Source organism: Bombina bombina, chromosome 5, assembly GCF_027579735.1.
Source record: "Bombina bombina isolate aBomBom1 chromosome 5, aBomBom1.pri, whole genome shotgun sequence".
NCBI lineage: Eukaryota > Metazoa > Chordata > Amphibia > Anura > Bombinatoridae > Bombina > Bombina bombina.
In genome coordinates, this window is record NC_069503.1 from 356,621,295 (window position 1) to 356,636,543 (window position 15,249).

The 15,249-nt window shown below is 42.0% G+C and overlaps 1 protein-coding gene across 1 annotated transcript in view; it reads left to right on the top strand.

The window, feature by feature from the left end:
- Positions 1-15,249, top strand: part of PALS2 (protein associated with LIN7 2, MAGUK p55 family member) — a 455,393-nt gene that overhangs the window by 370,515 nt on the left and 69,629 nt on the right. Inside the window, exon 9 of the mRNA XM_053714151.1 lies at positions 2,540-2,701. Within this exon, the coding sequence (XP_053570126.1) occupies positions 2,540-2,701 (162 nt within the window). The remainder of the gene's footprint in view (positions 1-2,539; positions 2,702-15,249) is intronic.

A 15,249-nucleotide genomic window follows, 5' to 3' on the forward strand; every position in this document is an offset into this window, starting at 1 on the left:
CAAGACAGTTTCATAGGGTATACACAGGGTAACGAGAACTATTTAAAGAGCAACGAACATCTGTCCATCCAAGAGCAATTAGCCCTTAACTATACACTTGTCATGTTGCAGCAGTATCTCTCAGTGTGTAGGCTGTATCCAATCTCAAAACATGCAACGGAGAGTATTGCTGCATAGTCAAGAAAGCCACTGTGGTAACAATAGCAGCTTAGTAATACGGGTAGCTTTCCTAGCCAACTCCTACCTTAAAAACTTGCACTGAGAGCTTCAGGAGCCAAGAGATGATGATACGATCTGTGTCCTGCATCTCAGACAGGAGCCAACAAGTTAGTTGGCAAACAATGGTCACGCTCAAGCCTTGTGCCCAGATCAGCCCCACAACACATTGGGAAGATAGTGTCAACAGTGGTTCTCCTGAACCGCTATAGAACACATCTGAATGATAGTCCTGCTGTTTAGTAACGAAGCTCAACTCCTCACTGGCTTCCTGCCTCACGAAGCTCTCTTCATTGCAAAGTAATGAGGAATGTCCTGGCGGTAAGATTAAAGATGGCGACTGCCGCGGGCTCGTTGTATCCTCTTCTTGTTGATCCTCGTCGGCAGTCAGGGCAATTGGAGCAGAAGTGTGAGCCGCAAGGGGCTTAAAAGCCTCAATCACAGCATCCAAAAGAGCGTTGTTGTGGCGGTCCAGCAGGTCTTTTAATTGAGACAGAAAAAGCGCGGCCATGAGTGTCTGCACTCGATATCGCAATAAAAGGCAGAAAGCAGGGGTAGCAAAAATCCAGGTGGTTAGCACTGCAAAGGTCTCCCAGCAGCATTCACAAGATACCTCTCAACAGGTACCTCTAAGGAAAAGCCAAAAGTAAATAAAATATGATGGATATCTGTGCAAAATTATTGTAGATAGTGGGAGCTCTTGAAATGTGTGTCTTACTCCGATGGCGGCTGGCTCCGCCCCCCCATTTTGTCACTTTTTAAACAACTAATGAAACTTTAAAAAATACATCTACATGTTAGTCATGGACTAATCTTTTCTTTGAATGCATCATTCTATCTAGCATGTATTTAGTGTTTAATGTCCCTTTAATACAAGTGTAACACTGGTTTAAGGTTAGTAGCCTCTCCCTGCTAGAATTATATTTAATCCAACAGATTCTATGTTAGTCTACATACACATAAACAATTGTTTTAGAAGCCTGTGTTGTCACTAAGATTAATAAGGGGAAAGGCAGGTGCAGAATTAGAAGGAAGCATAGAACACATATTGTAACATGAAATTGGCAGAAAACAGGGCTATAACTAAGAAAAAGACCACAGCATTGTCTACTAGAATACTAAAAAAGGACAGATATGATCCAACACAACATTTTATAAGTATCAGTAGTTAAAATAAGACATAACATTGCTCACATATATAATAAAGGAGGCTTAGGAGGTTCTTAAAGCTAATTGTTTAAAGGGACAGTCAACACCAGATTTGTTGTTGTTTAAAAAGAAAGATAATCCCTTTATTACCCATTCCCCAGTTTTGCATAACCAACAATGTTATAGAAATACATGTTTTGCCTCTGTGATTACCTTGTATCTATGCCTCTGCAAGCTGCCCCCTTATTTCAGTTCTTTTGACAGACTTGCATTATAGCCAATCAGTGCTATCTCCAGGGTAACTTCACATGCATGAGCTCAATGTTATCTATATGAAACACATGAACTAATGCCCTCTAGTGGTCAAAATGCATTCAGATTAGAGGCAGTCTTCAGGATCTAAGACATTAGCATATGAACCTCCTAGGTTTAGCTTTCAACTAGGAATACCAAGAGAACAAAGCAAAATTGGTGATAAAAGTAAATTGGAACGTTGTTTAAAATTACATTTGCTATTTAAATCATGAAAGTTTTTTTTTGGACTTGACTGTCCCTTTAAGGTTGAGAGCATTTTAGACTCAAGATACTCTTAATATGTCTGAAGGCACAAAAAAACCGGAGGCCCACTGTAATATTGTCCAGATGGGCTTTCAGCCAATATCGGCTGGCAGCCAAGTGCTTTGAGAGTTTGTAGTTGCCGCCAAGTTCTGTCCCTCAGGGATGTACCCTCTAAAAGATTGAAGGGCTCTGATAACTTGCGTGGTTAATATGGTGCAGCAGCTCATTTATCCACTGGTCCGGGTAGCTATACTACCAAGGATGTAAGCTTGGGCCTTATCAAAGTAGCTTAATAAACATGGTAGTAAAGGCCTATATTGCGAAGCTCAAACTACTTCCTGCTATCAGATTACCCACCCACCGGAAGTTCTATCCTTGAGTCTTTTTTCAACTTACATTAATATTTACAGGAAGTGGTGGAGCCATATTAATATTTCCGCTGAAAAGATGGAGTTTTCAGCTTTCAGGTTTCTGTCTGGTCTCTTCTTTTATTGATGAATGCTACTTAGGGGTAGAAAATGTAATTTTTTTGTAAATTTTATTTAAAAAAACATTTACTTTACTATTTAAGTTTCAGAACTCATACATATCTTCATTATCATTTATTTATTTGCAGAATTTGATCGTCATGAGATTCAGATTTATGAAGAAGTAGCCCGGATGCCTCCATTTCAACGGAAAACACTAGTGCTAATAGGAGCCCAAGGAGTGGGACGAAGAAGTTTAAAAAATAGACTCATTGTTTTGCACCCCACACAGTTTGGAACAACAGTTCCATGTAAGTACCTATTTTGTGTAATAAAATCTGGGCATGTAAGTGGCACAGCCCTTAGCATTGGGCCCTTAACTTTGGGCAGAGGCTTATACATAATAATTTAAGCAGTGTAACATTAATATCATACATATGCCAAGGGAGTCCCAAAGAAACAATTTGTCTATTACTGGGCTAAGTTAAAATTATACATTTATATTAGAGCAACTATGAGTGAATATGTGCACTCATCCCTTGTTCTTATATGATAGTGCATATGAGTAGAAAAAAAGCTTTTAAACTGCTTGACTACTTCAGCATTTAGGGAAGTCTGTCTTGAGCTATACTTTCTATTGTGAAACTGTGTGTTTGGAACCACAGTATAGGAGACTAATATAGGAGGTGAAAATCATTACACAAATAGGAAAAATCACTGGAGTATTCCCAGGAGAGATGCGTGGTGGTGCTGGTTTTGATGGCAGATATTTGTGCAGGGTTTTGCATAAGACCATTACAGTTAAGTCTCTTGTGCCAGTGGAACCCTAATTCCCTAGTCATTTAAAAAACAAATCACATAAGGGTAGGTCTCCATCAGTTGGTAAATGGAAATGCACAAGTAAGGAACTGTCTGCAGCCAAACTGATCTGTAATTTCCATGGATGTCACCACTTTCATTTAGGGTACATGTTTGGGATCGGGTCTAGTCTTGAGGGAGGCAGTCACCTTGGGAGTCCTCCATCCCCATAAACTTTTAGAGGTCCCAAATGAAGTAGCCTAAGACTAGAAAAACTTGGTTTGTGCTACTTTCTAAAGTACATGATGGGGAATAAAAATGGCAAGGGACCTTAGGGTCTCAGGCTTTTCCCTTGCAGGTAATCCATATTCACCTTCATTTATCCAACCCTGTGGGACCTTAAAAGCTATTCATCCTGGCTTATTTAATCACTTCTGGTTAGTGAGGCCTACTGTCTTTTTATATCATGTTCTTTTGTTAGAAGGAAGTATTCATGCAAATCTAAGCATACATTGTTTCTTCACCATAACAATTCTTGCTGTTTTTTTCCCATTCCCTCTTTTTTAAACCTAATTTTTGAAGGAACGATCTTAGCCTGGCCATAGATTTATTTTCTTCTTATTTGACACACCTTCATAATTTCCTGAAATTGTTTTTACAAATCTATGAACATGTTCCTTTCCTGAATGCTACTTTATCCATTTCCATCTAAAGGGGAGGAGGGTCCACTGCTTCATTCATCACTTGTGGGAAATAAGAACCTGGCCACCAGGAGGAGGCAAAGACACCCAAGCCAAAGGCTTAAATACCTCCCCCACTTCCCTCATCCCCTAGTCATTCTTTGCCTTTCGTCACAGGAAGTTGGCAGAGAAGTGTCGGAAGATTCGGAGTAGTCTCTTATGGAGGTTAGTACTCTTCGCAATAGGAATGGAGTTTTAAGTAGTCCTGTCAGCCTCTCAGTGAGAGCATGGGTGAAAGTTAGAGTCCGGAGATGCAGGGGGACTTCTTCCGCGAAACCATCTGACTCATATTAACAGCTCCTTAAGCAATCGGCGTTGACAAGTTTCTCTGCCTGCTTTTATTCTCTCAAGTCCATGTCAGGAGCAACGCTACTAACCTGTCACACTTGAAGGGCTGTGTTCCTGTTTCACAGCGTTGATTCTGGTAAGATCATTTCATTATATATATATATATATATATATATATATATATATATATATATATATATATATATATATAATATATATATATGATAACGCAAGAAGACAGGGTCACAGTGTGACTTCTTTTATCTGTATAGAATCTAGGGTAATACCCTCGGAAGGGGGTTATGGAACATGCAGGATTTTAATATACATGATAATGTTTATTCTTTTTTTTTTTACTGGACTTGTGTGAGATGAGGCTCTGTCCGTGTGGAACAGTTAGAGAGACTTTGAGGTGGGCTTTTTTGGCGTGTGGCCTCAGTAACTTCCTATTTCTCGACCTGTGTTCGGAGAAGACGAAAGTCCGTAATAAAGGCACAAGCTATGTCTATACCTATTAACTGTGTATGCTGTGAGGAGGTTCTGGTGGAACCACTGTTACACCTCTGTTCTACATGTTATGACAATATTACTATTTCTAAAAAGAATAAAGTATTTAGTACAACTGAGCCATCCACCTCTGAGGGTTCTCCGTCCCGAGAGGTGCGTTCCCTACAAGCATCTCCGATTGCACAAGTAGTTTCCCAGGGCACTACTAATCCTCCTGTGGGAGGGGTCCTTTGGCCTCTAGACTTCGCAGATCAGTTGCAACGTCTGTTTCTGCGGCCATAAATGTGATGCCTCGTCCTACTAAGCGGAAGGTACGGCACTGCTATCCATCTCAGGGATATCTGGATATCTCAGAAAGATTATCCGCGGTGGAGGGCAACTCCGATTTTTCGGCGGAGGCCGCTTCTGAGTCTGAATCGGTTACCTCTAGGCCTCTATCAGCGGAGGAACCAGATTTCAAATTTAAGATGGAGCATTTGCATTTCCTGCTGAAGGAAGTGCTTGCTTCTCTGGAGGTTCCGGAACCGAAACTACCGGAGGAACCTTCAATCCCTAAATTAGATGGGGTTTACGAGGACAGACTAGTGCCCCAGGCCTTCCTGGTTCCTATCAAAATGGCGAATATTATTAAAAATGAATGGGAGAAACTGGGTTCGCCCTTTTCTCCTTTGTCTTCTTTTAAGAAGCTTTTCCCCGTTCCAGACGCGCAGCTTAAACTGTGGGGAACCGCCCCTAAGGTGGAAGGTGCTATCTCCACACTCGCTAAGAGAACGACCATTCCGCTTGAGGATAGCTTCTCTTTTAAGGAACCCATGGATAAAAATATGGAGTCCATGTTACAGAAGATGTTCCAACTGACAGCTTTAGTTTTCCAACCGGTGGCGGCAGTCGCTGCGGTGGCTGGTGTGGCTACCTATTGGTGTGACGCACTTTCAGCAATGGTCGAGGTGGACACCCCCCTCAAGGAGATTTTGGATTGAATCAAAGCCTTAAGGGTAGGGCATTCAATCATCTGTGATGCCAACATGCAAATTATTCGCCTGAATGCTAAGACGTCAGGGTTTTCTGTTTTAGCTCGCAGGGCTCTGTGGTCTGCTGACATAACATCTAAGTCTCTCTTGCTTTCCCTCCCATTCAAGGGGAAGGTTTTGTTTGGCCCGGGCCTGGATTCCATCATATCTACAGTCACGGGCGGCAAGGGTGCCTTCTTACCTCAGGATAAGAAAGCCAAACCTAAGGGATCTACTTTTCGTCCCTTTCGTACAGACAAATCTCAGCGCCAGCAGCCTTCTGCAAAATCTGGGCAATCCAAGGGATCTTGTAAGCCAGCAAACTCATGGAACAAGTCCAAGCAAAACAAGAAGCCCACCGAATCAAAATCGGCATGAAGGGGCAACCCCCAACCCGTCCTTGGACCAGGTGGGGGGCAGACTATCTCTCTTTGCGGGGGGCCTGGAGGGGAGACGTTACAGACACTTGGGTCCTGGAGGTCGTTGCCCAGGGGTACAGGATAGGTTTCCTCCTGTCAAACATCTATTCAAGACCAGAAAAGAGAGACCCCTTCCTGGGGTGTGTGAGGGATCTCTCATCTCTTGGGGTAATTGTCCCAATTCTTCCAGCAGAAGGGAGGTCTGGGTTATTATTCAAACCTTTTTGTGGTCCCAAAGAAGGAGGGCACGTTTCGTCCAATTCTGTACCTAAAGGCCCTAAACAAGTTTTTGTCAGTCCCATCGTTCAAGATGGAGACGATCAGGTCAATTTTGCCTCTGGTTCAAGAGGGGCAATTTATGACGACTATAGACCTGATGCTTCATGTTCCAATTCACAAGGATCACGTCAAATTTCTAAGATTTGCCTTCCTGGACCAGCACTTCCAGTTTGTGGCCCTTCTGTTTGGTCTGGCGACGGCCCCAAGAGTCTTTACAAAGGTTCTAGGAGCTCTTCTCGCAGTAGCGAGAGCCAGAGGGATTGCAGTGGCTCCGTATCCGGATGATATCCTGGTCCAGACTCCATCCTACAGTCTGGTGGAGGATCTTTCGAGAGCTCTCCTCCTTCTACTTCGATCCCACGGGTGGAAGATAAACAAAGGAAAGAGTTCATTGGTCTCCAGCAACAGGGTGGAGTTCCTGGGTACAATACTAGATTCTTCTGCAGTGAAGATATTTCTGACGGACCAGAGACGTTGGAAGTTGAGGTCCAATTGTCTAGCCCTGCAGACATCTTCCAGGACATCTGTGGCCAGGTGTATGGAGGTAATCGGGCTCATGGTATCCAGCATAGATGTCATTCCATTCGCCAGGTTCCATCTCAGACCTCTGCAGCTGTGCATGTTGAGAAAATGGAACGGCGATCATTCAGATTTGTCTCAACAGATATTTTTGGACAGACCGGTGAGGGAGTCCCTATCTTGGTGGACCTGACCGGGGCACCTGTCTCAGGAGACATCCTTTCTGAGACCATCCTTGGAGATTGTAACCACAGATGCGAGTCTATCAGGATGGGGAGCCGTTTGGTGTGCCAGAAAAGCACAAGGCAGATGAACTCGAGAGGAATCGAGTTTATTTATAAATATTCTGGAACTTCAAGCGATATTAAACGCAATGAAGGCTTGGCCCCCTCTGGGGTCATCCCAGTTCATCAGATTCCAATTGGACATCACCTCCGTGGCGTACATAAACCACCACGGGGGGGACGAGAAGTTCCCTAGCAATGAGGGAAGACTAGGCGTTCAATCTCCACATGGTCAGCCTCAGATTCTGGAATGGGCTGAGACTCACAATTATTCACTCTCGGCGATCCACATTCCAAGTGTAGACAACTGGGAATCAGATTTTTTGAGCAGACAGACGTTTCATCCAGGGGAATGGTCTCTCCACCCTGAGATGTTTGCGGAAATCTGCAGCAGATGCGGGATGCCTGGAAATAGATCTCATGGCGTCCAGACTCGATTACAAGCTACCCAGATACGGGTCGCGATCCAGGGTTCCCCAGGCAGAGCTGATAGACGCCTTGGCGGTACCCTGGGACTTCAACCTAATCTACATATCTCCACTGTTGCCTCTGCTACCTCGAGTAGTGGCCCGCATCAAGCAGGAGCAAGCTTTGGCTATTCTGATTGCTCCGTCGTGGCGGAGGACTTGGTTTGCGGATCTAGTGGCGATGTCGTCATATCCGCTGTCGAAGTTTCCTTGTTGCAAAGATCTGCTAGTTCAAGGTCCTTTTCTACATCAAAATCTAGATTCTCTGAGGCTGACTGTGTGGAGATTGAACGCCTAGTCTTAGCCAAAAGAGGTTTTTGGGAGAGAGTGATCGACACTCTCATCCAGGCCAGGATACTGGACTCATCTACCACAAGGTCTGGAGGACCTACTTGTCCTGGTGTGAGAAACGAGGATATCCCTGGCATAAGGTCAGGGTATCCAGGATTTTTGCCTTTCTTCAGGACTGGTTAGGTAAGGGTCTTGCCGCCAGTTACCTAAGAGGACAGATTTCTGCTTTATCTGTACTGTTCCATAAGAAGCTTGTCGGCCTTGCAATGTGAGTCTCCCTACTTAGTTTTTCATGCTGATAAGGCTGTTTTTCGCACTGGATTAGAATTCCTTCCCAAGGTGGTCTTGAGCCGTAACATCAATCAGGAAATAGTAGTTCCTTCTTTGTGTCCTAACCCTTCTTCTTCAAAGGAGAGGTTACTTCATAATCTGGACGTTGTTCGGGCGTTTTATCTTCAGGCCATGATGGAGTTCAGACAGACTTTGTCCTTATTTGTGGTGTATTTAGGGAAGCGCAAGGGACAAAGGGCCTCTGCCACTTCTCTATCTTTTTGGTTGAGGAGTATGATCCGTCTGGCATATGAGACAGCGGGACACAAGCCTCCTCAGAGGATTACGGCTCACTCAACTAGAGCTGTGGCCTCTTCTTGGGCAGATTTGTAAGGCGGCAACCTGGTTTGCAAATTTTAGAAATTTGACGTGTATGCTTCGGCGGAAGCAGCTTTTGGGAGAAAGGTTCTGCAGGCTGTGGTGCCCTCAGTATAGGGTCCGCCTCCTTTACCCTACCGTTTTATTCATTTAGTTTCCTCTAGAGCTTGGGTATTTGTTCCCACTAGTGATGAATGAAGCAGTGGACTCTCCTCCCCTTTAGATGGAAAACATAAATTATGCCTGCCTGATAATTTAATTTCCATCATGGGTAAGAGAGTCCACTGCACCCGCCCGTTCTCCAGTGGGCGGGCCTAAATTTATTTTTGTTCTTCTGGCACCATTTATACCCTGATATTTCTCCTACTGTTCCTTGTTCCCTTGGCAGAATGACTGGGGGATGAGGGAAGTGTGGGGGGGGGGGGGGTATTTAAGCCTTTGGCTGGGGTGTCTTTGCCTCCTCCTGGTGGCCAGGTTCTTATTTCCCACAAGAGAGATGGAAATTAAATTATCAGGTAAGCATAATTTATGTTTTTATCCAAGTGTGCCGTGACTGTACTTCCTTCAGTGATAGTTCTTCAAGATGTTTCCTACATTTGTAGCTAGAATGTGTGACCTCTACTTGGAAGATTTACCTTAATTATATCACTGATGTATCCTTGTGTCTTTCTATTATATAATTATATCCTTGTGTCTACCTATCTTGAACAGATTGTAGTCAAACTAGCCCTTTTTCAACTGTCTGGCTTATTTTTCTGTGATGTTTTTATGAAAACATTGTTTTATTGGTGAGGCTAGAGCTTTCTTGGCTTAAAGGGATATGAAACAGAATAATTTTTTTTCTCATGATTGAGATAGATCATGTAATTTTAAGCAACTTTGTAATTTACTCATATTATCAAATTTTATTTGTTCTCTTTGTATCTTTATTTGAAAAGCAGGAATGTAGCCACCAATCGGCAAGCGCTACCCAGGGTGCTAAACCAAAAATGGTCCGGCTCCTAAGCTTACATTCTTGCTTTTTCAAATAAAGATACCAAGAGAATGAAAAAAAATTGACAGTAGGAGTAAATTAGAAAGTTACTTAAAATTGCATGCTCTATCTGAATCATGAAAGATAAAAATTGGGTTTAAAAGCCCTTTATTTTTATATAGCTTTGGCTGCCTGCAGTGGCGACATCTCTAAGCATTTATTTATGGTTAATCTTTTTAAATACATTGTTCTTTTTGAGCCAACCTGAAATCTGTTAAGGATATCCACATTGGTTTAAGTTCATTTCAATCCTCAAGGCCCAAACCCGCTATTCTTTTTTTTACTAAATCTTCTGATGCCAAAAAGTCTTGTACATCCTTAAAGGGACATGAAACCCAAACATTTCCTTTCATTATTTAGATAGAGAATACAATTTTAAACAACTTTCTAATTTACTTCTATTATCTAATCTGTTTTATTCTCTTGGTATCATTTGTTGAAGGAGAAGCAATACACTAATGGTTTCTAACTAAACACATGGGTGAGCCAATCACAATCTGTATATATATGCAGCCACCAATTAACAGATAGAACCTAGGTTATCTGCTGCTCCTGAACTTGCCTATATACACATTTCAGCAAAGGATAACAAGAGAAGGAAGCAAATTAAATAATAGAAGTAAATTGAAAAGTTGTTTGAAATTTTATTTTCTATTTGAATTATGAAAGAAAAATTTGGAGTTTCATGTCCGTTTAAAGAAAGGAACCAACATCAAAATGATTGGTAGCTTGACATAAGGCTATTTGCAAGATATCCTCTTTCTCTTACATGTTAGACAAAATGTCCTCTATGACATTTCTAAATTATGTGATTAACAAGTTTTGTTTCCAAGGACTACTAGATAGGCTTTGTCATACTTTTGTATGATTTTTCAGTCTCCCTTACCTCCCATTCCTATGAAATAATTTTTTTATTATTATTGTTAAACATTGCGAACATTTAAGCCATTTATTCCATGTGCCCATCAGGTAGGGGCTATGATTCCTCTCTGACAAACCAGACCAGCTTTGTACAGATTTGGATCTGAAACCGAAAAGCATGTTAATTAGGATTTCCAATTCCCTTTAGCATTTTACTCTTGTTCTAAGACCACATCATTTTATTGCTACCATAGATCAAAATGTTATTTATATTAATGTTCCATATCCATCCAAAATATTTCTAGTTTTTCATATGTCCAGTTTGTGCACCTTGAAATCAGAGTAAATTTTAACAATGTTGGAGATTTCTAAAATTAAAGGTAGATACCAACCTTAGAGTATTTCAGCTTTTCATCCTTTAGAATTAGATGATTTGCTGGAAATTATCTAAAAGTGAGAGAGCCAAAAAATACATTTAAAAAACTGCAAGATAGAGTACTGTGCATTTGCTTTACATTTATTTGCAAGACCTTCAATGTTCCAACAAGCATATGTTTATCATACAGTTACGCTGGTTTCCTAAATATTATAAAAATCACATCATGCACTCTTAGGACTATTCTGTTGGCCTCTGCGTAGCCAAAAAATTACGTTTTCCGAAGTTCTGGTCCTTCTGGCAGGTTAAACATTACTGTTTTACTCTCTCAGGCTTTTGTCTAAAGATCTTTTTCAGTGGCAAGACTATAAAAATAAATTGCTTGGACTGGTGACTTTATTAATTCCTAATTTTAAAGAAGAGGTTTCCTTAAATCTTGTTTAAAGTAGCTCTTTACTAGGCACTGGAAATAATTCAGTTTTAAGTGTTTTTTTCTTCCTTGTGAGTTTAATTTGCCTTCAGCATCATTTGCTTGAGTCAATATGAAAGTTGCCATTGAAGTTACAAATCTAAATCTTTGGCTATGGCTGCAGCTGCAGCTAAGAGATTCTTCTTTTTTAACACTAACTGATTTTGCTTCAAGATACTACTAGTCTATGGATAATTCCATCTATGGTTGCTTCATAATCCATTTCAACCTAATTATATATGGTCGTCGGGATAGTGGAAAATATTTAGAACCTTATTCCTTCTTAAGAATGAGTTCTAAGACTGTTGTTCCATCATTCTGTCCTAGCCTTAAGCATGGCAGAGAGTAACCTTCTGCACATGCTTATTGTAGGCAAAGCTATGATATATTATTTGTAAGCTACAAATTTAATCAGCCGGTGTGTACTATTTACTCTTTGGCAGAAAAGAGATGAAGATTTCTGCAAGGAGGATTATAATCTTAGCACTTTGTAACTAAGATCCACTGCTGTTCTCACAAGGGCTGAAGAGTACAGGAAAACTTCAGTTGGGGGAACGGTTTGCATGCTAAGCTGCATATGAGGTATGTTCAGTCTGTTTTTCTAGACAGACTGTGTTTATTCTAGAAAAGGCTTGCAATATCCCCATGGGGAAAGGGTAAGCTGTATTCAGACACTTGGATAGGAATTTCAGCTTGCTTGAAGGGCTCATTTGTTACTGGTGACACTGTTAGGAAAAAACGTTTTTGTTTGTTCAGTAAATGATGCAATTATAACGTTTTTTGAAGGGACTAAAGGGGTCATTGTGGCTTGTGTTAGGGTGTTTTAACCCACATGGTTAATTAAGAGACACTCAGGTGTTTTTCTAATAGGCCTCAAAACTTTGAGTGAGGTGGGAGGGGCCTATTTTCACGCCTCAGTTGCGCAGTTTATTTTCCTTAGAGTCATCCAACTGCTTCTCTAGAGGTTCCTGCTGTGTTTGAGGGCTGTAAAGGAGGGTTTTCCCCCACAAATCGTTCTGAAGGGCAGGTAGGCGCCACAGCAGAGCTGTGGCAAGGTGCTGAAAGTCTTTTTTACCGGTTTTGACGTTTTTTTTCAATCCGGTTTTGCCATTAAGGGGTTAATTGTTTATTTGCATAGTTGTGCAAAGTTACTAAGGCTGTAAGATACTACTGTAAAAAATTCGTTAAGTTTACTGCTTTTTTACACTGTTTTGCAGAACTTGTGCAGCTTTTTTTCTCTTAAAGGCACAGTACCGTTTTATTTCTTAGTGTTATTTTCTTTGATTACAGTGTTTTCCAAGCTTGCTTGTTACATTACTAGCCTGTTTAACATGTCTGATACCAAGGAAAATCCTTGTTCTATATGTTTGGAAGCCACTGTGGAACCCCCTCTTAGAATGTGTCCCAAATGTACTGATATGTCTATAAATTATAAAGAACATATATTAGCACTTCTCAGTCAGAAGTAAATGAGGGTTCGCCATCTAGCTCTCCCCAAGTGTCACAACCAGTAACGCCCGCACAAGTGACGCCAAGTACCTCTAGTGCGTCACATTCATTTACTTTACAAGACATGGCCACAGTTATGAATACAACCCTCACTGAGGTTTTATCCAAACTGCCTGGTTTACAAGGAAAGCGGGACAGCTCTGAGTTAAGGAAAAATGCTGAGCCATCTCACGCTTTAGTAGCCGTATCTGATATGCCCTCACAATGCTCTGAAGGGGCAAGGGATTTGTTATCTGAGGGAGAAATTTCTGATTCAGGAAAGACGCTTCCTCAGACAGATTCTGATATGACGGCCTTTAAATTTAAGCTTGAACACCTCCACTTATTACTTAGGGAGGTATTAGCAACTCTAGATGATTGTGACCCTATAGTGGTCCCAGAGAAATTGTGTAAAATGGATAGATACTTAGAGGTTCCTGTTTACACTGATGTTTTTCCAGTCCCTAAGAGGATTGTGAATATTATTGCTAAGGAGTGGGATAGACCAGGTATTCCGTTCACTCCCCCTCCTGTTTTTAAGAAAATGTTTCCCATATCTGATACCATAAGGGACTCATGGCAGACCGTTCCTAAGGTGGAGGGAGCTATTTCTACTCTGTCTAAGCGTACAACTATACCTATCGAGGACAGTTGTGCTTTCAAAGATCCTATGGATAAAAAATTAGAGGGTCTCCTGAAGAAAATTTTTGTTCATCAAGGTTTTTCTCTCCAAACTATTGCGTGCATTGTTCCTGTAACGACTGCAGCTGCTTTCTGGTTTGCGGCTCTAGAAGAGGCTCTTCATATGGAGACTCCATTAGAGGAAATTATGGACAGAATTAAGGCACTTAAGTTGGCTAATTCTTTTATTACAGATGCCGCTTTTCAACTGGCTAAATTAGCGGCAAAGAATTCAGGTTTTGCCATTTTAGCACGCAGGGCATTATGGCTTAAGTCCTGGTCTGCTGTTGTGTCATCTAAATCTAAACGTTTGAACATTCCTTTCAAAGGTAAGACCCTATTCGGGCCTGAACTGAAGGAGATTATTTCAGACATCACTGGAGGGAAAGGTCATGCCCTCCCTCAGGATAGATCAAATAAGATGAGGGCCAAACAAAATAATTTTCGTTCCTTTCGGAACTTTAAGAGTGGTCCCTGCTTCAGCTTCCTCTGCTACAAAGCAAGAGAGGAATTTTGCCCAATCCAAGTCAGTCTAGAGACCTAACCAGGCTTGGAACAAGGGTAAACAGGCCAAGAAGCCTGCTGCTGCCTCTAAGACAGCATGAAGGGGTAGCCCCCGATCCGGGACCGGATCTAGTAGGGGGCAGACTCTCTCTCTTCGCTCAGGCTTGGGCGAGAGATGTTCAGGATCCCTGGGCTTTAGAAATTGTGTCCGAAGGATATTTTCTGGAATTCAAGGGCTCCCTTCAAAGGGGGAGATTTCACATTTCTCGATTGTCTGTAAACCAGACAAAAAGAGAGGCGTTCTTACGCTGTGTAGAAGACCTACATACCATGGGGGTGATTCGCCCAGTCCCAAAAGAGGAACAGGGGCTAGGGTTTTATTCAAACCTGTTTTTGGTTCCCAAGAAAGAGGGAACTTTCAGACCAATCTTGGATCTCAAAGTTCCATCATTCAAGATGGAGACTTTTCGGACTTTTCTACCTCTGATCCAGGAGGGTCAATATATGACTACCGTGGACTTAAAGGATGCGTATCTACACATCCCTATTCACAGAGATCATCATCAATTCCTCAGATTCGCCTTTCTAAACAGGCATTACCAGTTTGTGGCCCTTCCCTTCGGGTTGGCCATTGGCTCCCAGAATTTTCACAAAAGTGCTAGGGTCCCTTCTGGCGGTTCTACGACCACGGGGCATAGCAGTGGTGCCTTATCTAGACAACATCTTAATTCAGGCGTCGACTTTCCAGCTAGCCAAGTCTTACACAGACATCGTGTTGGCTTTTCTGACATCTCACGGGTGGAAGGTGAACATAAAAAAGAGTTCTCTCTTCCCTCTTACAAGAGTTTCCTTCCTAGGGACTCTGATAGACTCGGTAGAAATGAAAATATTTCTGACGGAGGTCAGAAAGTTAAAACTCTTATCCACTTGCCGAGCTCTTCATTCCATTCCTCGGCCATCAGTGGCTCAGTGTATGGAGGTAATCGGACTCATGGTAGCGGCAATGGACATAGTTCCTTTTGCCCATCTACACCTCAGACCACTGCAACTATGCATGCTCAAACAGTGGAATGGGGATTATGCAGATTTATCTCCTCAACTGCATCTGGACCAGGAGACCAGAGATTCTCTTCTCTGGTGGTTGTCTCAGGACCACCTGTCTCTGGGAATGTGCTTCTGCAGGCCAGAGTGGCTCAT